The sequence below is a fragment of the Sarcophilus harrisii genome, chromosome 2 (genome assembly GCF_902635505.1).
Source record: "Sarcophilus harrisii chromosome 2, mSarHar1.11, whole genome shotgun sequence".
NCBI classification, from domain to species: Eukaryota; Metazoa; Chordata; class Mammalia; order Dasyuromorphia; family Dasyuridae; genus Sarcophilus; species Sarcophilus harrisii.
This window is the reverse complement of record NC_045427.1, coordinates 622252176-622278429: the sequence shown is the minus strand read 5'-3', so window position 1 is coordinate 622278429 and position 26254 is coordinate 622252176. Positions and strand designations below refer to the sequence as shown.

General features: G+C 32.4%; 1 protein-coding gene across 1 annotated transcript; it reads left to right on the top strand.

The window, feature by feature from the left end:
• The first annotated feature begins 808 nt into the window (after positions 1 to 808).
• Positions 809 to 2089, top strand: LOC100919623 (olfactory receptor 6C4-like). Its single transcript, XM_031956672.1, has one exon. The coding sequence runs from the start codon at positions 809 to 811 to the stop codon at positions 1748 to 1750; it is 942 nt and encodes a 313-aa protein (XP_031812532.1). The 3' UTR covers positions 1751 to 2089.
• The last annotated feature ends 24165 nt before the right edge of the window (positions 2090 to 26254 follow it).

Here is a 26254-nt window from a genome sequence, read left to right as displayed (position 1 = left end):
CACTAAAATGGGGATAACAACACTTCCTTAATTTATGTCTCTGGTGAGGACCTTTTCAAAATGCACTTAAATTATAAAGTGCTATGGAAATGTAAATTATTGCTTAAAAAATATCAGGAACAAATTTAAATTTTGTAATGTCTAAAATGAGGGACAGTGGTAAAGTGGATAGACAGAGTTTTTTAGGATGGAAATCTTGGGTATAAGTCTTGACACCTAGCAGTTACATAATCCTGGAAAACTCACATACCTTCTCAGTACTGCAGGAAATTCTCTAAGATTATAAAGTGCATAATAGTTACTGGGCTATATTTCAGAGTTCCCTATATCTATGAAATCACAAGCCTACATCTGCCCCCTCAAAAAAAAATTGAACATGAAATCAAACCACTGAAAATAGTAATTACCATATTTTTGATGCATAATTGAAATTAAAAATTCAGACTAGATTTTACTCCTGTCTACTGAATTAATACCTTGTTGATTAATTAAATTTGAAATAGGCCAACAATTGCACACATTTAAAATATATAGTGATTGAATGCATATATATATACATATATGTGTATGTATATATATATATATATATATATAGCTTAAACACTTATTAAGTTTCATTTCAAACTCATGTATTACTAGAAAACTATCAATATTTCCTGGTCCTCCAAAAATTCCTTTTCATTTGGACTGTCCCCTTTTATGGTTCTTTCCCTATATATTGCATATAAACATAAGATTTCCCCTCCCTTATATTTCATATTTTTTATTCATTAATGATTCTTTATTCATTATAGGTCCTGTAAAGCACATGGGGAAAATAGATAATTTGACAACTGTCCAAGAATTTATCCTGGAGGGATTTCCTGCTGTCCAACATCTGGGGAAACCCCTCTTCATGGTCCACTTGCTTTTGTACTTAGTGTCCATCATGGGAAGTATTGTCATTATCACCATCACATGGTCTGACCACTGCCTCCAAACACCAATGTATTTTTTCCTAAGTAACTTCTCGTTCCTTGAAAGCTGCTTTATAACAACTGTTATTCCCAAACTACTAGCAATCTTTCTTTCAGGAATGCAAACAATTTCCTTTGCTGCCTGCCTCACCCAAACTTTTTTCTTTCTATTTTTGGGGTCAACATGCTTCTTCCTTTTGGCTGTGATGTCCCTGGATAGGTATATGGCAATCTGTAACCCTCTGCATTACCACAACATCATGAACATGAAGGTTTGTTTCCTCTTAGTCTTATCCTGCTATCTTTTGGGTTTCATGTTAATCATTGGTCTAATCCTAATGGTCTCTCAGTTATCTTTCTGTGACTTTAATGTCATCAACCATTTCTTCTGTGACCTTGGTCCTCTGGTGCATCTTTCATGTTCTGACACCAGTACTGTTGAATCATTATCCTTTCTTCTTTCAGTAGTTACTATTCTGTCTTCCCTCACAATAACAATCATATCATATACCCATATAATAACTACCATAGTTCATCTCCCATCTGCCAAAGAGAGACAGAAAGCCTTTTCCACCTGTTCTTCCCACCTCATTGTCCTAGTTCTGACATATGGAAGTTGTGTTTTTATATATGTGAAACCAAAGCAGGCTGATAGACTAGAAGCTAATAAAGAGGCTGCCCTTGTGAACACTGTAATCACCCCTTTGCTGAATCCTTTCATTTATACACTACGGAATAAGCAAGTCCAAAAGGCCTTGAGAGATGCTCTATATAGAAAGAAACCTATGAAATAAAGTAATTTCAGAGTTGGAAAGGAACTTAAAGTCATCTAAGACAAGCTGTTATAGGACTCCTTTCCTCGCTTCACATTGTTTGGCAAATGATCTCCCATACTTTTCCTGGAAACTTTAAGTGAAAAAGATCTCCCTAAATGACTATTTACATTTTGAGATTATTTTAAATCCTTAGAATATTCTTTATGTCAAATCAAAATGTACCTTTACTGACCTTTCATTTACTTTGAAATCTGACTTCAGAATCTATTTTGAATAAGTGTTATTCTTCTATATGAAAGCCCATTTATTGATTAAATAATCTTCCTTTTTTAAAGTTAGACAACTAACTTATACATTTCTAACTTCTGGTCAGAGAAGCCAGAAGCCAGAAGAGAGAAAGGAGAAGTCTTACCAACTTTTTGTTATATCATATAGTTTTTGAATCCTTCACATGATGTAATTTGCCAACTAGCTATGACCAATTATGATCAATGGATTTATCCCATCATAGGCAGCCTCTTGATGGTAAGTATCTTGATATTATCTTCAGAATGACATTTCTAGTATCATACTCAAAGATTTCAATTTTCTGCAATATACCAGAGCTTAAGCTTCACCAATTTGGTCAAACAATAGCTAGATTACTTCAGTGCTATGATAAGGTAACAGACTATGATGTTATTCTTAAAATGTGGACTTCCAGATTTAAGTATGATCATTATATAAGTTCAGTAGAATTGCCACCTTTCTTCATGCAGACACAAATTTCTATGGCTACATAGTAGCTTATGTTCCCATTTACTTTTTATTGCTTCCTTGATAAAGAAAAAATATAGTATATATATATGTATATATATATATATATACATATATATATACTATTTATCACCAAAAGTGAATATTCAAAATACTCAAAACATAAGTTACACAGTTCAAAACAAAAAATTGCAAATTTTTCATTTTTTTTCCATTTTTAAAAAATGAAATGGTTATTTCCTTGGTATAGTAAATTACAAGAAAACAATTCCCACTACACGGGAAGGCCAGCATCTTCTCTGCCACTAATAGTTGTCTAGAGCCATGAGAGGTTGAATGATTTTATCAGATTAACACTGCTAGCATGTGTCAAGTCCAGGACTTGAAGCTAGATTTTCTTGACTTTGAGGTCAGATTTTGGCTTTTGAATATATATTAATTTAAACAAAAGATTTTTTTAAAATTACTGTTTTCTTCAGCATGTTCTTTTTTATCTTTTCTTTTTCTGTAATTTTTAAAATTTGTGGCTGTTATTGTTTTTTATTATTTTATACAGTTTTGTTCATGTTCAAATGACTGGACTGTGCTTTCTTTCCTCTGGATTACTTCAGTTTTTCTTTGTTTTTAGGGTATTCCTCCTATTTGCTGCTCTATAGTATATAAAACTATCATGTTCATAAATATATATTTATTCTGTCATTCACTGATCATTGTCCATACTGCTTTCTTTTAATATCATGATAAAGAAATATAGATTTTTTTATACAAAGAAATATGGGTTTTCCTTTCAATAACACTCTTAGAATACTGTCCTAGTGATTGCATCTCTAGGTCAAAGATCTCAATAGTTTTGTAATTCTCACTGTATATCACTATTTATCAATAACTTGCACAAAGTAGATACATATTAAATTTTTGCACTGAATTGAATATCGCTTTTGAAAATGATGGCACAAATGTACAAATAGTATAATAGTCTACCCATTGTTCCATAGTATTTCCAACATTAAGTTTTATCTGTTTTAATATATTTGCTAATTTAATTGATATAACTTCCTGTTAGATCCTGCTAGATCTTTAATGAGGATCTAGAAAAGGACACTGGGAAGTAAGCTAAAAGGATAAACTTAAGAGATCACAACTAAGAGATCAACAGTAACTGTAAAAGAGAGAAAGTTTTGATGAAATGATGGGATTAAAAGCTGGGTTGTAAAAAGTTAAGAAGCTAGTAAGAGGAGTGGAAAAGAATTCACCATTTTATATGACCTTTTTAGGACCATAAAAAAAAAAGATGGTTATAGGATTATAGCTGATAGAAATGAGGAATCAATTGAACATGTGTTGAAGAAAGGGAGAAATAGGTATGTCTATGGAAAGCAGCCACTAGGCAGGCAATGATAAAATATTAGCCAGAGACTAAGTGTAAAGACAAGGTAGTATGCTGGAATAGATGTGAGGAAATTTAATCTCTTGAATATGAAAACTGATTTGCCTTGGTAAGAAAAAGGCCCATCTCTTCGTGTGAGAAAAGATTGAAGGAAGAAATAATGGTAAAAGATATTTGACTGGTATGAGATAAGGAACCCAGGAGCATAAGAAAATCATAGTTGCGTTACTGAGAAGGGATATAATTGCCCAAAGAATCACAAGTCAAATGGCTTATTACTCAAAGGAATATAAATATGCTGCTCCCCAGCCCTACAGGTACACCAATAGGGCTTATTTGTACACTAGTAATCTTGTATATAGACAGACAAATTTGTGGGTCTCTGTTTTTATATCAAATTGTTTTTGTCTGGGTGAATTCACAGGGATTGAAAGAGAGGAAAACCTCAGGGATTATTAATCAATGAATGGTCTAATATGCAATTGTCATTCTATAAAACACAAAGACATTGTGATCAGGGAAAAAAAGTATTAATGTTCCCTACATGATTAGGTGAAGTTTGATAAATTGAATTTGGTCATTAAATATTTGTGTTCCTAACCTAAATATACCTGATTCAAATAACATTAGGTACATAGGAACTTCCTTATAGATCAGTAAATTGATGGTAGAAAGTGGAATCACTTCTCTCAGTTAATGCCTGACTAGTCTAGCAACAGGCCAGTTCCAACAGCAATAAGAAAAAATTTTCTGAAAATGACATTTTTTTCAAAGGAATATGAGAGCAGATTCTCAGTTGAAAGGGAAAGGAAAGAATGAGCTGTGCAAAACTTGAAGGGAAACAAAGAATATGGAAAAGCTACTATGGTGAGTGATTTGTTTATATAGAGTATCATAAAAAAACATAAAGGATATGTATGATCAGAAAAAAAATGGTTGATGATGTAGTAGGAGAAGAGGATAAGAAATGGACACCCCAAGTGTTGCAGTGTGATAAGATCAGAAGAAGGTCTGCCATGTATTGGGCTGTATTCAAGATTTGGACAAGAATTGTAAAGCTTATGGGTTGCTTAAGCACTTCAGAGAGCTGTGATTTTGTGTGGAATTCTACTGACCTAAGGCAACTAGGAGGAGCAATGGACAGGAATCAGGGGAACCTGAGTTTAAATCCAGTCTCAGACACTTACTAATTTCATGACCCTAGGTAAGTCACTTAACCCTGTTTGCCTCAGTGTCCTCATCTGTAAAATAAATTGGAAAAGTGTGAAGACCACGTATTTTAAAATCAGCCGGAGTCAGGAATTCAGGTTAGGGGAAAATCATCAGTCTTTATTCCCAGTGAAGAAAGATTGGAGATGGAAGAGAATGGGCATTAGCAATGTGTGTAGCTGAGTCAAGAAGCTAGCTAAACCAGCAGCCACACGACCAGCAGCTAGGAGTATGGAACCAAGGTCAACCTCTCTCAGCTTCTCTTCCTGTCTTTCTGTCTCCACCCACCAAAATCATCATTTCCTATACAACACATCAGGACTTGCACAGAGAGTGGGCAGGGACCATTCTTTATCCAATCATGTACATTAATAGAGTATAGTCCAATTACTATTTAGCCTCACGTACTTGGGACCTCAGTGCATCAACTCAAACCTCAGCCCATTACAGAAAAGGAAATGTCAAAACACTCCAATATCTTTGCCAAGCAAGAAAATCCCAAATAGGGTGTCAGATATGACTGATAAACAACAGTAAAGTCTGACCTTATTATTCTCACTATATTGTATGATGTGATAAAATGTATTATTAATTCAAAGACAATTTCATAAACAACAACAATTATAGGCAGGAGTTCATACAGATATGAAAATGTGATAAAAAAACTAATTCTTTTCTAAAATTATTATAAAATGATTCTTAGCTAGTACATCTCTTTATATGTATGTGCATACATGTACATGTGTGGATTGTATTTCTCGTAGTTATACAGTTATTTCCTTGGAGAAATATTTCAGAAGCTATCTGAGAACATTATTTACTAATTTTTAATAAGTCTAATGTGTTATGTACCTATGTGGTTTGGATTTAAAGCCTGTTTAGAAGAAAGGAAATCTCATCAGGAAAGATCATTTTCAAAAATTGATGTTCAAATGAGATATTTGTAAAGCACTTAGCACAGGGCCTGACATGTAATATGTGCCTTTAAAAATGCTTGTTTCCTTCCTCTTCTGAATCCTTCTAATTCTTGCAACTGTTCCTTAATCTTATCTCAAAGTTTAGAAGCTTTGCTTATAGAACTTTACTCTTCCCCTAATTCATTGAACAAATACTATAGGATCCTATGCACATATTTTTGTTCTATATTGTCTTTTCTGTAGTCTACATTAAAAATTAACAGGCAATAGCTGCCACTGCCTTCTCTTTGTGTTACATATGGTTGAAACCAGCCTAGTGATCCTATGTTCTTGTCCTAGTCATAGCACCAAGTTTTGTTTCACCTACTATCACTCCCAAATCATAAACATTCTTCCCATCCTGTCTTTAAGTTGTAGAACCATCCAGCCCAAATATTCTGAATAAAGGAATTTCAATGTGACATGATTTGTGTAAGCTACCTTACAGAGCTCAGAGAACAGGAGCACAATTGGAGCCTGGCTCATGTGCACAATTTAATACTTGCAACTCAGAAGAATGCAAAGCACCACTTCCAATTTCTATCATTTTTAAGTCAAGAAATTACTGTTAAAGAGTCTGCCTCACTTCCCCTTTTCTTATTATTATTGATCTTATTACATCATTCAGTGTATTTTTGTAATTGTTGTGAGTAGAAGAGAAGCTTGTATGTAATCATTCAGGCTTTCAACTTTTTAGAATTCCCTATAGTACATACCTTTAACCACTCTTAAACCAGTCTCACAGTTATAAAAAAAAAAGTAGTCTAGAGATGTTCTGGAGCTCCTTGTACAGAAAAAGAGAGGAGGGATTGTGTGTACTGGAAACCAAAAAATACATATTGAGGATCACTTTTCTTCATTGTGCTGGAAATCTTTATGAACACATCATGAAAATGACTGGTTTCCTATTCATGGCTTCAAAAGCCACCATCTTCTTTGGATTTGGGGGCTCTAAGGTTTGTTGTATTTCTGGCTGACAGGTGCACCACAGGTACAAATGAGAGACACATTCATCACTCTTCATCAGAGAGTAATAGAAAATAATAATAAGATGATATATGTATTATTTTTGCTTGATTTAGTTTCTTTCTTGGGTTTTTATCAAATAAAATAAAAAATTGAGAGGTATCACAGGAACTTTAATAGGGAAGACCAGGTGGATCTAGGAAGGCTCAAAGAGAGTGTTAAGAAAAAAATGGAACATGAAAACATAGGAGAAACAAGGAAGCTGGAAAAATAATTCACCCTAAAAGGAGTGAAGTGTAGAAAGAACAAAGCTATAATAACATTAGGACATAGAAATGGAGATATAACCCTCTTTCTCACAAGTAAAGAGATGGAAATTACTTGAGCAAAAGCTACATTCAAAACATTTTCTCTGTGTTTTAATCCTCCTACCAGTGATAGAATGCAATTTTTGATAAATTCCTTAGTAAATCATGTCTGTTCTACTTCATGCTAACGGCAAAAGACATTGGCAAAAAAAAAAAAATGTCAAAAACTGGCAACAAATACAACTCTATTCAATGAAAACGCAAAATACAGCTTTTTAGCTACAGTTCCTGATATCTAAAAGTGATCAACTGCTTCAAGAAATCTTCATTGGTTGTAGTTTGTGCCATATTTTTTTCCAGCTCATCTTATTTTTGGGAGGAAGCCCAATATATAATCCATTAAGAAACAGATCACAAATATTGGTTTTTCCCAGTGTGAAAGAATTATCATTTCTAAAAACAGTCATAGGAGAATATCATTCTAGAAAGAAAGGACATGATAATAGTGATTGTAATAAAAGAACATGTATTAGAAATACTATACAAAAAAAAAAAAAAAGAACATTTATAAAAGAGAATTCCATCCTCTTGTGATAAGGGTACGGCAGATAAAGTCTCTTCATTAGCAAGCAATATGGATAAGCTATCATGAACAGAACCTTCTAAACACTGGGAAATCTTTTCCAATTATGATTCCAAAAGTTTTATCCATTTTATCTGTTTGGGGATTTCTAAAGGTAAGGTTTTTGTGTGGTTATACTACTGTGACTCTGCTCTCTGTCTGCCTCTCTGTCTGTATATTTCTGTTTCTGTCTCTCTGTCACTCTGTGTCTGTCTCTTTCTCTGTCACTGTTTCTCTGTTTCATTGCCTCTCTCTCCATCTTTGTCCTTGTGTCTGTCTGTCTGTCTGTCTGTCTCTCTGTTTATTTTCTCTGTCACACACACACAATGTCACAGATTTCTTAGCCTAAATTATCTGGTGGATGTGTTGAATACAATAAACTTTTTTTTCTCTGAATAACATGAAGGTATCTGAAAAGCAAATGCTTGCTACTTTTAGTTTTGCTTCAGTCTATATAAGCATTAATTTGTTAGAAAATAAAAGTAGGATAGCTGACTCAACACTTACTTCTCAGACCTGCTTGCTTTTGTGTGCACCTGATTACTGATTCAGATCCATACTGGTTCTGTCAATGTATACTAAAGTAAAGACAAATCTATCAAGCTAAGATTTCACAGGCAAAACGTATTGAGAACAATTATGATTACTAAATAACTTGAAGATAACTCAAACTTAGTCATTCCTAGCCACTTCATCAGTTAAAATTAAATGTTAATATAATATCCTCAGGATAGTGCAGTGGACAGAGAGATGAATTCTTGGCCAGGAGAATTTGGGATAAAGATTAATTTCTACTTAAGACTAACCATGTGACTGTGGGCAAGTCAGTAAACTTTTCAGTTCTCTGGGTAATTTAGGATTTTAAGTTGAAAAAAAAAAAAGGTGCTGAACTGCATTGGTAAGTATTCTTTAACAGAGGGATTCCCTAGACCAAAGGAGTTAGAAATACTATCCTTATGAACAAAAATGAAAAGGAAGAATCAGAGCAAAAAGAGCATTCATTTGAGTATAAGCATGTGTTTCTCTTGTTTCATAAATTCTAAGATGTACAGTAACTTCCCTACAAAGTTCCCATACATTACTTCCTTCCTTCTTCTCTTCCTCCCTTACAACCTTTCTTCCTTCCTTTCTCCCTTCCATTCTTCTTTTCTTCTCTCCTCCCTTCTATCATTCCTTTTTTTCTGTGTTTCCTTCTTTCCTAACATCCTTCCTTCCTTTGAGCCTTGATATTCTTGCTATTCTATTTACATCGTTGCAGTAGTCGTTGTGTTGTATGGTTTACTTGGTTCTGCTTACTTCACTTTTCATCAGTTCATTTAAGTCTTTCTTTCCACCCTTCTCTTTGGTTTGAGGAATGGAATATATAGCTTGTAAAATCACATTAAATGACACATCATAAGAAAATGGTCAAGAAAATTGTGGAAGACTATAGAATTCTCTGGGAAACTTTTTATAAAAATAAGACTTCACTCAAGAAAAACATCAAGGAAACACTACTATGGATTATATGTGCCTCCAGGGCTTTTGTAAAAGTCTTTTGTGTTTTCTTTCTGTTTACGGCCTTGAACATAATGCCACCCAAGCTGTACACAATCAGCTTAGGTGTAAAGCTGCTAAATTTAATTCTTGGTTCTCACTTTCCACAGATGTCCAGAAAATAGATCATAATGAGAGGTTTACAAAATCCCAATAATTGTAAGGTTCTTTCACATATGGGTCATTTTACTGTTATAAAACAAAACAAAACAAAATATTTTAGCAGAGCAAGAAGATAAATATTTCATAAATCTGCACAATGTGCTTTTACTGTGGGAGAAATATCAAAAAATATTATTTAAGAAACAAGATAATATCACAATAATTTATTAAATGCTTATTATGTGCCAATTACTGTTCTAAGAACTGATGAATGTGAGAAAAAGTTTTTACTCTTAAGAAGTTTGCATTCTGTCAAAGAGAAATGTCATCTTCATAGATAAGTAAACATAATAGATGTATGAAATATCTACAAAGTACTTAGTGGGTAATATTAGTAGCTGAAAGGATCAGAAAAACCCTATGTATGGGATGGGGTGGCATTTCATTAAGGATATTTTGGCAGGTCATAGGCCCCTTAAATTAATCCAAAAGGAAAAACATAATTACATATAATGTGCAATCTGTTTCTAAAAAGTCTGTCTTAAAGTGATACTTTATGATGTCTTGAGAATCACTTAAATTACAAATACAGCTTAATATTGAGCCAATCTCCCTAAATGCCATGTAGAATGTCTGAATTAGTAAAAAGAGGTGAAATGTTGATATTTTCATTCACTGTTGGCAAATCTGTGAATTGATTCAACTATTTTGAAAATCAATTGGAATTATTTAAGAAAAGTTACTAGTTTCATACCCTTTGAAATAGTAGATAAAAGAAAATAACATTTCTTGTAGTTTTCCCTACTAGTGATAGCTGATTATACCCAAATCATCCCCATATCTTTCTTTGTTACAAGGGGGTAATGCAGTTTCACTATGGAGACCATACCAAAGATGTTGTTTGATAAAAAGAAACATTGTATAGAAATGATCATAGAAACATATTTGTTATTAGAACTAAAAACAAAACATATGCTGAATTCTTAGGTAATCGTTGGATAAATTAGGGTTTATGTGTGTTCAATCACTAGAGAACACTGCTAGCCAAGTAAGTACCTGACTCAATTAATAAGAACCAACTATGGCAGCCAAGTGCTCCTTTTCAGTGCTCATGAGTTTATCCCTCTAGTGGATGATGTGAAGATTTCATGTGGGTTATTTGAAACAAGTGGCATAGCCTAGTAGTTATAGTGAGGTAAATAGCATCAAAACTAGTCCTTACATAATTCAATAAAGGAAAAAAAATAGAAATAAAATTAAAGAGACTCACTTTATCAGGGTCCTTGTAAGGATTAAATGAGATAATATTTTTTCTTAGCCTTCTGGCACATAAAAGGTAAAAAATAAATATGCGTTCTTTCCCCTCCTCCCTCGAACAAAGGGAAGGGTAGTTAAGTGATATAATGAATAGAGTATAAGCTGGAGACAGGAGGACCTGAGTTCAAATTTGGCTCAGACACTTGACAATTGACACTATTGTGACCCTGTGCAAGTTACAACCCCATTGTCTCACAAAGCAACAACAACAACAACAAAATTTTGTCCCTTTCCTCTTTCCTTTGCAAAAAAAAAAAAAAAAGGAAGACTTATCTGACAATGATGTGCAACTCATTTATGTGAGAAAGTTTTTGTACAGAAATGGATAGATAAAAGATGGATTCTACAAAAGTCATTATAAGGCTACTACTTTGAAAAATAAAACTAATAAAAAGAACAAGATATTTGATATGGTACATGTTTTAGAATCAAAGGCTGGATTGTTCAATAGATAATCCTAGAATTGGCTCAACTTCACAGGGTCTTGTTTTCAGTTTTATTCTTTTTTTAAATCAGTATTGAGTTTGATTTTATTTACGCTAACAAATTGGTTGCCTGAGTGTATAACAGTTAGCTAATGACAAATAATTTTTAATATCAGATTTTTTCTTGTTAATTAAAATGCAAATTAAAGCATTTCTAATGTCACTCATTAATCAACATGCTCAACACTTTCCTATTATTTTCTCAAAGAAAGTATTAATGTATATAGTAAGGAAAGTTCTGCATAGCCTCTAGCCTTTCTTTTTTTCTTATTGCTTGGTTATATTTTCAGCCTATTTTTCACTGTCCTCCACTATACCCATTTTTGCATTAAAATTGTGTTGCATTAAAATGCTAAAACAACAGCTAGTGACAGAGTGGGTAAAATACTGGGTGAGGAATCAGGTAGACCAGAGTTTAAATCAGGCCAAGACTGACTAACTGTGTGATTCTGGGCAAGTTATTTAGCTTCTGTCTGCCCCAGTTTTCTCAACTTTAAAATAGGGATAATAATAGCACCTATATCACAATATTGATCAAATGAGATAATGACTAAATTGTTATAAAAAACAAAGAAAATACAAATAGAACAGCTCACAAAAAAGTTTGGAAAACATTTCCCAATAGAAAAATGGTCACACTATAAGAATGCTTTTCAAAGGAAGATTTACAAATTATGACCAGTGCTTAAAATCTCAAATAATCAGAGAAATGCTATCTAAAACAACACTAAGAAACCCCATCACTCAGTGTTTGATAAATGCCTTTGACAGGACAATAAATGATTGAAAATTTTGTTGTAGGGGCTGTGTGAAGGTAGGCATTTTGTTTCAGTTCTTTTGAGACTATAAATAATTTCATGGCTCTGAAGGCAATTTGGAATTATTCAGAAAAGTGATTAAATTGTTTATGTCCTTATCTCCTTTTACACAATAACTTCCTTATTGAGACAATTCACCAAGAATAATAATGGCAACATAAAAAAGTACAAAAATGTTCATTGTAGCATTTGTTTATGATTACAACTGAGTAGAAACAAAATGTTTTCAATATATGACTAAGGGACTGGCTAAAGAAATTATATTATTGAATGTTTAACCACCAGAGGGCACTACAGACGAAAGAGTTCACTGGTTTGTGTACAAAAACAGGTGCTATTAATCAAATGTTCATAGACAGTGATTATACATTTCAGCCACCCAGTGGTTAGAGGTGGGAACTTCACTTTGGAATTTTTTTAAGCATAGAATTATATATCTACTTAAGAGAATTCTAAGATAAATCCCAGAATTCAATATATATATATATAAGTATTATTGTAATATTTTTAAAAAATTAGATTTTGAGAATATTTTTCTGCTTTTTTATATTACTTGGAAATTCTTTTCACCTTGATTTGCTATATTTCATTAGTTTTATTGGTTGCTAATCTTTTTTTACCTTTTTAATCTGCTTTATTGTGCACTCATATATTGAAATCTATTGCGCAGTCATGCTTATTGTGATTTTGATTTGAGGTGAATTATTTGGATTGAATTCTCATGAAAGCCTTTTAATCTTTTCAGTGCCTACTATCATTGAAAACAAAGTTAAGAACAAAGCCTTCCATGTTGATATAAATAACTAGATAAGGTACAAGAGTTATGAAATATTTTTTAAATGTCACAAGGAGACCAAAAAAAAGCCCTCCTTATGTTTTGAATGAGGAACCTGGTGACAAAGATTGGGAGTACCAAGAGGGGAGAGGAAGAATTATCATAGACTTTTCATAGAATAGGAAGAGAATGAAAATCAGGGGCTAACAAGGAAATGTCTCATGGTTCTACATCCAGCATTCACATCCACAATGGCACATAAATATTGAATGAATGAATAAAATGTTATTCTGATTTGGTAATTACATCTAATGCCTATTAGTACAAAATGAATAATCTCTGAATATATTCTGCTGAAATATTTACTAGCGTATTCCAATTCATATCAGAAAAGTGCATGTATAGGAGTAGAATCTGAAACATATTTTAAAGGAATTATACATTATAAAAATTAGAGGGAGATTATTGCGAATATGGGGGACTAATTTGTGAAAAGGTATGAATATATGAGATAGAATGTTTATGGGAAATAGTTGGCAGGCAAATTCAAATAAAATGGAAAATACATAAAGGGGAAAATATTAAAAAGATCAACAAAGTATGTGTGAGCTAGATATTAAAAGGATTTTATATCAAGCTGAATTGGTTTTTAATTTCCTAATTGATTGACATCTACTTCCCCCCACCCCAGTGGCTATAAAAGCCAGTTCAAGAGATACTTTTAGTACTAAAATAGAATTCAAAAAAACATTGGGAGCAGATAGATATTTAGTAATTATTTTCTTAGCAAAGTAAGAGGTGAGAAGATAAGGGAGTTGGTACAGGGGATATAAAAATGCTAAAGATACAAGAAAAGGTTTGAACCAGCATTGTAAAGAATATGAAGAGGTAAATCCTGAAGGAATGAAAGAATTACATAAGATCCTTTCAGTTGAAATTGGATATAAATTTGTAGTGAACTAGTTGGTACAGTTGTTTGACTTTGCCCAAGAATGTTTAGCAACACATAAATGGAAATAGAGAAAATACTGCTGATGGATAAGAGGAGGAAGGGATTCAAATATAACTGATCAAATTGATCAATCAATTCTGTGAAATATTGGAAGGGAGAGAAGAACATGATGTTTGGAAGAATAAAAAAAGGCAAAGAGATTGCATGTTTCAATAACAACAAAGGAAGGTTAGGAGTGACGACACAAAGAAAATAAGGATATAGGGTATTGTGACTAGAAAGTAGAATTTCAGTATTTTGGATCATGAAAAAGAGTATAGTTGCAGGTAATAATCCAATGGAAGATCTGACTTTTCCATATTTATGAAGTGAAGTTGGGGGTCATGGAAATTTAGTGAGGAATAAGTTAAAAGGAGGAATGTGAGTAAAAACTATTACTGACCTTATTCAGAAGACATACTTCTACCCAAATTCTTTAGCAATCTGTTCAATCCTATATTTTAGCTTTTATTGATATTTCTGTTAAATTTGTTCAATTCTAAGAACCATTAAAAATCTTCTATTGTTGTTATGATCTATATCTTCCTATAATTCAGTGTTATTTTTTCCTTTATGAAATTAGATTTTATGACATTAATTATTAATCATATATATAATAATATATATTCATATAAGTTTAATATTGACATTGGTTTATTGACTTTCCTTTCAACTTAATGTAATTTCTGTATTGCAAATTTATTTTCCCTTGATCTAACAGCATGATTGTAACTATTGTTTTGTTTTGTGGATTGATTTGATGTAAAATTTATTCCAGTCTCTGATTTTTATAATATGTATGTCTTTGCTTTTTAGATGTTATTCTTGAAAGCAATATATTGTGCAATTTTATTTTTCACATCTGAACTGCCACTCTCTTTTACTGTACTGCTTAATATATTCATAATTCAATTATGAGAGTTAGGATTATATTTTCCTCATTGGTTTCTCTGGTATTACTATTTTTTCTGAATTATATTTTTATTTGCATTCTCATTTTGGTATAGCATTTGCCCTCACAGTTAATTTTGTTTAATCTACCTTAAAGATAACCTATTATTACAGATTTTCTTCCCTTTGCCCTTATAACCCTCACTCTGTATTTGTTAACCTTTTCCTAATGTTTGGAATTTTACTTAGATTTATTTCTTTTTCTTGCTTGCTTTTGTTTAGTTACCTAATAACTCCCTTATTCTTCTCTTACTTTTTTCTTTCTAGATAAATTAATTAAATCCTGTCCATCGCTATTCAATTTCTTTTGTTTGCTTCTTTCTTGTTTATGCCTTTTCCAAGGCAGAATTTATTGACTTTTTAATTCAATAGAATTCTATTTTTCAAAATATCTGTAAAAATAGTTTTTGACATTCATTTTTGTAAGATTTTGAGTTCCAAATTGTTTCTCTCCATCTCCCTCCCCCATCAGCAAGCAATCTGATATAGGTTATACATGTACAATCATTTTTTAACATATTTCCATATTATTCATTTTGTAGGAGAAAGATCAGAACAAAAGGGAAAAACCACAAGAAAGAAAAAACAAACAAGAAAAGAATGGAAATAGTGTGCTTCCATCCACATTCAGTGACTGCAGTACTCTTTCTGAATGCAGATGGCATTTTCCAGTCCATATCTATTGGAATTATGCTGTCATCACATTGCTGAGAAGAGCTAAGTTTATCATCCTTACATAGTCTTGCTGTTACTATGTACAATGTTCTGGTTCTGCTTACTTCACTCAGCATCAGTTAATGTAAATCTTTCCAAGCTTTTCTTAAAACATATTTATTACAGATACAATATCATTTTATTATAGCTCATCATTTTTATAGAACAATAATATTCCATTACATTCATGTACCATAACTTATTCAGCTATTCCCCATTGATAGGCAGCCACCCATTTTCCAGTTCTTTGCTACTACAAAAAGAACTGCTACAAACATTTTTGTATATGTGAGTCCTTTCCCTCATCACTTTGGGATACAGACCCAGTAGTGACATTGCTGATTCAAAGTCAAGCACAATTTTATATACTTTTGGACATAATGTCCCCATAATAGCTGGATCAGTTCACAACTCCACCAATAATGCATTAGTGTCCCAGTTTTTCCACCTCCTCTACAATATTCACCGTTATCTTTTTTTCCAACTTAGCCAATCTGATAAGTGTGAAGTGATAACTTTACAATTATTTTCATGTGAATTTCTTTAATCAATTAGAATATTTTATCATATGATTATATATGGTTTAAATTTCTTCATCTGAAAATTATGTTCATATCCTTTGACCATTTATCAATTGGGGAATGATTTGTATTCTCATAAATTTGACTCAGTTCTTTATATGTATATATATATATATGTATATATACATATATATGTATATATATAAATTATATATATATATAAATATTTTTAAATGAGGCCTTTATCAGAAAAACTGTCTATAAAAATTTTCCCCCAGATTTCTGCTTCCGTTCTAATTTTTGCTTCATTGGTTTTGTTTGATCAAAACATTTTAATTTGTTGAAGTCAAAATTATCCCTTTGCATTTCATAATATTCTCTATTTCTTCTTTGGCCATAAATTCCTCCTTTCTCCAAAGATCTTACAGGTAACTACCTCTAGTTCTCCTAATTTGTTTATAGTATTACCCTTTAATGTCTAGATCACGAACTCATTTCAACCTCATCTTGGCATAAAGTGTCAAGGAAATATTTATTTACTTTATTCTCTTTATCAATTCTCTTTCCTTTCTATTATAAACTTTTATTCATTGATTCATAGCCTGGTTGTTTATTTATTCCTTTTTAAAATCTCTTTGTGTTTCTCATGGAATTGAAGCTTCTAAAGTACCAAGTTTGAGTCCCTTCTTTCTTTCTATTGCCTTGTATATTTTTCTCTTTTTTCTGTTGTACTGTATTGTTTTAGTATAAATCCACAGGGAAAGTAATGAGGATTTAAATATTGCCTGTAATAGAAATTTTCTTGTGCTTCAAATCAGATGGTGCAATTTTATCCCCTGTCCTGCCTATGATCATTTTTTCTCCTCTATGCCACCTAATATCCTCTCTGAACACATGCCATTTTAGCCTTGGATTTCATTTGTCTCTAGTTATAATTTCACTTTTCTTGGGGGCAGATGTTGTTCATGAAAGCATAATACTCAGGAAGAAGGTTCCCTTATGGACCTAGTCCCCCTCCGATCAGTTGAAGGATCTCCATCTTCCATTACAATATATCTATGTACATATATGTGTATTTTTATGTACACATATAAAGACACACATGTGATATGTATATACATGTGTATGCATGTGGATTCACCATAAATTTGACTTTTTCTATTCTTATATCATCATAAATGTTGAAATGTCCTATAATATAATTGGCACTAATTTCAACTGCAGATCATCTATTTTGAATAGGCCATTGCTCTGAATAAAATTTATTTACAATACCCCATATTTTTCAAGTTTTATTCTGAAAACTCCTGGGCTTTCTAAATGGAATGTGACTCTTCTTATTTCTCTTATTATCATGAAGCTCCATTCTTGAATATTGTCATATTATCATCATAAAATATGTGTTGAGCAACTAATATTAAGTATAGCTCTTTGCTACTTATTATTCAAACATATACCCCCCCAAAAATAGTGTAAGGTAGAATCCATACCCTCATACATCACTAACATCATTATTATTCTTTCTTCCCAGTATTTTCCACATTCCATATTACCCTGTTCATAAACTAGGGAAAGGATGAGGATGCAAAGCAATTCCAAGATGATCTTTGAATTCACTTGTTAATTTTGTAAGTCAAATATAGAAATAGATAATAAGAGAAAGCACTTGGGACACTTTTGGAATCTCCTATGCATTGGTTTTTCTCTTGGGTACTAATTATTCTTCAGACCTTCTGGAAGAAAGGTAAAAAAGAAGTCTTTGGAGCTTAATATCATAGAATTACAATGTGAACGATGCAAGGGACCTTGCTGCCCATCGGAACTCATTAACTTTTCTTCCATGAAGGCTTAATTATCAAGAACAGACAACTTTCTAAGGAGAAATGTTATGGTAGTCAGCACAATTATTTCTGATGACGAATTTAAATTTAGAGACAACTGAGATTAAATCTTTGGGGGTAACTTCTAGCCACAGTAACTTTGAACTTTTAATGGGAGAGATCAAGTCATGAAGATATGGTTCCCAAAGACTTAGGGGAATTAATTTGCAGAAATGGGTATTAACCTATTTTCATATACACTCAGGGGCAGGGGTGGGGTGGGGGAAACACTGTAGTTCTCCAATCAGAAGTAGGGAGCACAAGTGAGAAAAGTACTTTGCATGATTCCCCTTTTGAATAAACACATTGCAGTTGATGGTGTCAATTTAATACCCCATCTTTTTAAAGCCAAAATTATGTAATGATTTCTGGAAATATATCCAATTCATGAAATACCCAGGATATTTCAAGTGGATTTCCCAGAAGTGTCTCTTTAGTGGAATTTCAGTAAAGAGAAAAAAGAAGCAAACTCCCAAATAATTTAATCAAAGTGATCCTCAGAATCATTGGAAAGGGAAAAAAAAACCTGCACTGTTTCTACTAGATCTTTCAAGGAAAATCAAACAACTTCAATACCTGTAGCTCATATGTATAACCATCCCACCCTGAAATAATTATATTCTCTGGTTTTGTTAATTCAAACATTTAATGTGTCACCAATGGGGATCCTGCATCCATCAAAAAAGAGACACATGTATGTGAATCCTTGGAAAGTCCAGTTCTCAGTTTAATTCCTGGTACAAAATCTTCTATCTGCCACATATTAGAGCCATTAAATAACTGCCTACATATATGTGTATTATTATTGAGTAGTAGTAGTAGTAATTATTGTTGTTGTTCTTGTTGTAGTAGTAATAGTAGCAGTAGTAATATTAATAGTAATAGTAGTAATAGTACTTCTTTCATTCTCAATTTGTAGAGTGGAAGAATAGGATTTTAGCTAACTTGGTAGGAAACTAAAGAAAAGATATAACATTATAACTGAAGATTGGAAATTTTAAGGTCAAAGAGAATAAGATAGTTGGATAACATAAAAGAATGCCCTTCTTTCTAGAAAACCTTTTCCCTGAATCCACAAATGATGAGCTAGCTATCACATTGCAATTAGCCATTAAATCCTACTAGGGACAGGATACTGAATGGAAAAACACTAATATTCAGAACTTCCAGTTTGACTAAATCTCAAATCCATGACCTGTGGTGTAAGAAATATTAAATCATCAATTTCTAACTTTAATATATATAAAGATTGGCCCTTGATTTATTTCAATGAAAAGAGGGAGGGAGAGAACTTGAAATTGAAAAATTAAAATTAAGTTGTTTTTTTTTTTAAAAAAAAAAAAGACTAGCCCTTTTGGGTGTGAAAGTTGAATTCCAGTTGCAATCTGTTTTATGATATCAAGTCTCCTTTGACCATTATTAGGAGGACCATCTATGGAGCACTGAAGGAATCATAAAATTCAAAACAATTTATGTCTTGGGGGACTGCTTGAATATCAGAGAGATTATGGGAGAGTGAGGTAAAACCATATTGTGGATATTTTATTAAATACCATTTATTGCTTTTATTGATTATATGAAAAGAATAAAGTAACTGCATACCATTGCACAAGTTTTCTCTCTTTCACTGGGATATGGGTGTTATGCCAAGTCATATAATTAGGGTTTAAATAAAATCTAAGAAGTATAGAATAGATGCAGGACCTAACAAACTAGAGGCTCAAGTGTTGATTCAGTTTGTGACAAATGAATACACACACTCAATTAATGTATTTGATATAGCCACCTAAAAAGAGTTACAACAGGATGGTGATAGAAAGTCATCTTTTCTTTGAGAACCAAAGATCTTGGAATATTTCCATTATTTCCAGAGATAGAAGGTTGGAGTCATAATTGAGAGAGTGAGTACAGAACAAGTGCCTACTTAGAAAGATTCACTCACATCACCACCACCTGTTTGTTCAGTTTGAAGTGAAATAAGCTGAAGAGACCTGAAGTGAATAAAATTCAGTTCTGCAACATATGAGTAGTCCTTATTGTAAATACACAGCTATCCATATTTTATTTTTATTTTAAATAGTGGTTTTTTATTATCAAAACATACACAAAGATAGTTTTCAACAATCACCCTTGCAAAACCTTGTGTTCCAATTTTTTTCTCTTTCCCTTCCCTCTCTTCTAGGGAGTTAGTAATCAAATATATGTTATACATGTACATTTCTTCTATGCATATTTTCACATTTATTATGCTACACAAGAAAAATTAGGTCAAAAAGAAAAAAAATGAGAAACAAAAAAAGTAAGCAAACAATAACAAAAGTAAAAATACTATGTTGTGATTGTGGATTCTGTCTTCACAATGAGCTTTCTGGAGGCAGAAGGTTTCTCGAACACAAATCTATTGAAATTGACCTGAATCATCTCATTGTTGAAAAAAACATATCTATCAGAACTGGTCATCACATAATCTTGTTGTTGCTGTGTACAATGTTTTCTCGGGTCTATTTACTTCACTTAGCATCAGTTCTCCTAAGTCTCTCCAAGCCTTTCTGAAATCATCTTGCTGATCATTTCTTATAGAACAATAATATTCCATAACATTCATATGCCATAGTTTATTCATCCAGCAACCACTCAATTTCCAGTTACTTGACACTACAAAACGTTGCTGCAACAAATATTATCATATGTAGGTCCTCTCCCCCTTTTTATGATCTCTTTGGGATACAGGCCTAGTAGAGACACTGCTAGATCAATGTTTAATAGTCCTTTGAGCATAGTTCCAAATTGTTTTCCAGAGTTGGATCAATGCACAACCTACCAACAATGTATTAATTCCCCACATCCCCTCCAACATTTGTCATTATCTTTTCCTGTCATCTTAGCCAATCTGACAGGTGTAGAGTGGTACTTCAGAGTTGTCTTAATTTGCATTTTTCTGATCAATAGTGATTTAGAGCATTTTTCATATGAATAGAAATGTTTTTAATCTCTTCATTTGAAAATTGTTTGTTCATATCCTTTTACCATTTATCAGTTGAAGAATGGCTTATATTCTTGTACATTTGAATTGATTCTCTATATATTTTAGAAATAAGGCCTTTATCAGAACCCTTGGATGTAAATTTTTCTCAATTTTCTGTTTCCCTTCTAATTTGTCTGCATTGTTTTTGTACAAAACCTTTTTAATTTAATATGATCAAAATTATCCATTTTGCATTTCATAATGTACTTCAGTTCTTCTTTGACTATAAAATCCTTCCTTCTCCACAGATCTGAGATAAACTATCATTTGTTCTTTATTTATAATTAATTTGCTTATAATATCACTCTTTATGTCTAAATCACGAACCCATTTCATCCTTATTTTGGTTTACAGTGTTAGGTGTTGGTCAATGCTTAGTTTCTACCATAATATTTTCCAATTTTCCCAGTCAATTTTTGTCAAATGAGTTCCTATCCCAGAAACTGGGGTCTTTGGTTTATCAAATACTAGACTATTATAGTCATTGACTACTGCTTCTTGTAAACCTAACCTATTCCACTGATCAACCACTCAATTTCTTAACCAGTACCAAATGATTTTGATGACAGCTCAGCTGCTTTATAATATAGTTTTAACTCTGGGACAACTAAGCCACTTTCATTTGTTTTTTGTTTTTTTTTTTCACTAATTCACTTGAAATTCTTGATCTTTTGTTGTTCCAGATGAATTTTGTTGTTATTTTTTCTAGCTCTGTAATTTCTTGGCAGTTTGATTGGTATGTCACTGAATAAACAGAGTAATTTAGGTAGAATTATCATTTTTATTATATTAGGTGGGCCTACCTATGAGCACTTGATATTCTTCCAATTGCTTAGATTTGATTTTGTGTGGAACGTGATTTGTAATCGTGTTCATATAGTTCCTGACTTTGTTGGATAGACTCCCAAATATTTTGTATAATTTACAGGTATTTTAAATGTAATCTCTCTTTTAATCTCCTGCTGGACTTTTTTTGATAACAAGTAGAAACATTGATGATTTATGTGGATTTATTTTTTATCCTGAAACTTTGCTAAAGTTGTTCATTGTTTCTAGTAGTTTTTTTAGATGATTCTCTAGGATTCTCTAAATATACTATCATATCATCTGCAAAGAGTGATAATTTGGTTTTCTCATTACCTACTCTAATTATTTTTATTTATTTATTTTTCTTCTCTTATTACTAAAGCTAACATACCTAATACAGTACTGAATAATAATGATGACAGTTGGAAACATTTTTTCACTGCTGATTTTATTGGGAATGCTTCTAGTTTATTCCAAGTATATATGATGCTTGCTGGTAGTTTTAGATAAATGCTACTGATAATTTTATGGAAAATTCCATTTATTCCTATACTCTCTAGTGTTTTTAATAGTAATGAGTGTTGGATTTTGTCAAATATTTTTTCTATATCTATTGAGATAATCATGTGATTTCTGTTAGCTTGGTTGTTGATATAGTTAATTATGCTAATAGTTTTCCTAATACTGAACCAGCCCTGCATTCCTGGTACAAATCATACTTAGTCATGCTGTATTATCTTGATGATAACTGGCTATAAACTCTTTGCTAATATTTTATTTAAGATTTTTGCATCAATATTCATTAGGGAAATTGGTCTATAATTTTCTTTCTGTGTTTTAAACCTAACTTGTTTAGGTATCAGCACATATTTGTGTCATAAAAAGAATTTGGCAGGATTCCTTCTTTCCCTGTTTTTTCTAAATGATTTTCAATAGTATTGAAATTAATTGTTCTTTAAATGTTTGGTAGAATTTAGCTGTAAATCCATCTTGCCCTGGAGGTTTTTCTTAGGGAATTAACAGCTTATTCAATAACATTTTCTAAAATGGCACTATTTAAGTAATTTATTTTCCTCTAGGTTAATCTAGGCAATCTATATATTTGTAAATATTTGCCCATCTAATTTACATTATCACATTCATTGGCATACAGTTGGATAAAATAGCTACTAATTATTGCTATAATATCCCCTTCCTTGTTGGAAAGTTCAGCGTTTTCATTTTTGATACTAGCAATTAGATTGTCTTTTCTTTTTTCTGATCAAATTAACTACAGGTTTATCTTTTTTGTTGTTGTTTTTCATAAAATGAACTCTTAGTTTTGTTTTTTAATTCAATAGTTTTCTTAATTTAAATTTTATTAATCTTCCTTTTTATTTTCAGAATTTCAAACCTGGTATCTAATTGGTGATTTTTAATTTGTTATCTTTCTACATTTTTTAATTGCATTCCCAATTCACTGATTTTCTCTTACGTATTTTATATAAATAAACATCTAGAAATGTAAAATTTCCCCTAAGAACTGCTTTACCTGCAACCTATAAATTTTGGTATGTTGTCTCATTATTGCCATTCTCGTGGATAAAATTCTCATTGTTTCTATGATTTGTTTTTTCAGCCACTCATTCTTTAGGATTAGATTATTTAGTTTCCAATTAATTTTTGTTTCATTTTTTCCTGTCCCTTTATTACATGTAAATTTTTTGCATCATAATCTGCAAAAAGATGCATTTACAATTTCTGCCTTTCTGTATTTGATTTTGATTTTTATGTCCTAATGCATAGGGTCCATGTACCACTGAGGGAAAAAAAAAGTGTATTCCCTTCCATCCCCATTCATTTTTCTCCAAAGATCTATCATCTAATTTTTCTAAAATTCTATTTACCTTCTTAACTTTTTTCTTATTTGTTTTGTGCTTCAATTTATCTAATTCTGATAGAGAGAGGTTGAGATCCCCCACTAGTATAGTTTTGCTGTCTATTTTTTCATGCAGCTCTTATTTCCTCCTCTGGAATTTGAATAATATACCACTTAGTGCATATGTGTTTAGCATTAATATTACTTCATTATCTATAGTACCCTTTAGCAAGATGTAGTTTCCTTCCTTATCCCTTTTAATTAGATCTATTTTTGCTTTTGCTTGATTTGAGATCAAGATTGCTACCACTGCTTTTTTTTTTTACTTCAGCTGAAACAGTCTTCAATCCACTTAGATTTTTTATGAGAGAACTTATTCACATTCACAGTTCAAATTATATAAAAGGAGAGGGAAGATTGAGGGATTTGGTGGTCAGAAACAAAAAAAAAACTGGTAATGAGAGAAAGGGGGAAAGGAAAGAGAAAAGTATAACTTAGAAAAAATAAGATGGCAGAAAATATAGAATTAATAATTTGAACTGTGAATGTGAATGGGATGAGTTCTCTCATAAAAAAAATCTAAGTGGATTGCAGACTGGATTAAAAGCCAGAATCTTACAATATATTATTTACAAGAAACACATTCAAAGTTAGTGATACATATCGAGTAAAGGTAAAAGGCTGGAGCAGAATCTTTTATGTTCTGATTTTTCCCCTCCTTCCCTCCATCCCCTCTCCCAGATGGCAAGCAGTACTATACATGTTAAATAGGTTACAGTATATCCTAGATACAATATATGTGTGCAGAACCGAACAGTTCTCTTGTTGCACAGGGAGAATTGGACTCAGAAGGTATAAATAACCCGGGGGAAAAGAAACAAAAATGCGAGCAGTTTACATTCATTTCCCAGTGTTCTTTCTTTGGGTGTAGCTGCTTCTGTCCATCCTTGATCAATTGAAACTGAGTTAGATCTCTTTGTCAAAGAAATCCACTTTCATCAGAATACATCCTCATACAGTATCATTATTGAGGTATATAATGATCTCCTGGTTCTGCTCATTTCACTTAGCATCAGTTTATGTAAGTCTCACCAATCTTCTCTGTATTCATCCTGCTAGTCATTTCTTACAGAACAATAATATTCCATAACATTTCATATGCCACAATTTACCCAACCATTCTCCAATTGATGGGCACCCATTCATTTTCCAGTTTCTAGCCACTACAAAGAGGGCTGCCACAAACATTTTGGCACATACAGATCCCTTTCCCTTCTTTAGTATCTCTTTGGGGTATAAGCCCAGTAGTAGCACTGCTGGGTCAAAGGGTATGCACAGTTTGATAACTTTTTGAGCATAGTTCCAAATTGCTCTCCAGAATGGCTGGATGTGTTCACAATTCCACCAACAATGTATCAGTGTCCCTGTTTTTCCACACCCCCTAGCCAATCTGACAGGTGTATAGTGGTATCTCAGAGTTGTCTTACTTTGCATTTCTCTGATTAATAATGATTTGGAGCATATTTTCATATGACTAGAAATTTCATATGACTAGAATTCTTATCTGAGAATTGCCTGTTCATATCCTTTGACCATTTATCAATTGGAGAATGGAGACAGCCTTTTAAGATGAAGACCATTTATATCATCCTTCGAGGCTTCATCTAGAAAGATTTTGCCTTTAATGTCCTCAAGGTTTGAGGTCTGTTCTTCCCTTCTCCATAAACACAATCTATGATCAGAATTCTTTTTGCTTTGTTGCTCATTTTTAAAGATTAAAGTCTGCTCTTAGAGAAAATGGGAGATTGTCCCAAGTTTCCTCTACAGGCATTGGCTTCCTTCAAGTGCTGGATGCCCATGGTTCACCTGTTATCCTGGGGTTCAGGAACTTACTATTTTCCTTCTGTAGTTGTGTTGGAAGTCTCACAACTGGTCTGTTGATCCATTGGCTTCTGAACCAGGAGATCCTATTTTTTTGGCTAAGAGCCTCCTACTAAATTTCCCCTGCTCATTCTATATCTGCACTGGGCTAACCCCCCTCCCTTTTGTCCAGTTGAGATGGACCTTTCCTGAAATTCTTCTAAAATATCTTCTAATGGAGCTAAACAAAAAAAGTTGATCTCCAATATCAAGACCAAAGAGAAGTCTAAAAAAATGGAAAAGAAAACATAAGGGCTTTAATGGAGCTGACCTGCTTACATCTATACATGGAAAACAGGTATTTGTAATTCTCAAAAAATGTGTCACTGATAATACATCTAGAAGGAATATACATATAGAGAGCAAAGATATAAGGTGAATTTGAAGTAATGATATGAAAATAATTAAGGAATGAGAAAGAGGAGTACACTAGATGTAGAAGAAAAGGAAAGGTAGAATGAGGTGAATCACTTCATATAAAGAGGAGTGAAAAACTTATTATAGTGGAAGTAAAGATGAGAGTGTAGGTGATGGGCATTGCTCAAACCTTACTCTCAGTAGTATTGTCTCACACAGTCAGTTGAATATAGAAATGTGTTTTACTTGACAGCAAAGTAG

Bases quoted from the DNA above. Each gene is read 5' to 3' on its own strand.
- LOC100919623 (XM_031956672.1), top strand. From the start codon at position 809: ATGGGGAAAATAGATAATTTGACAACTGTCCAAGAATTTATCCTGGAG.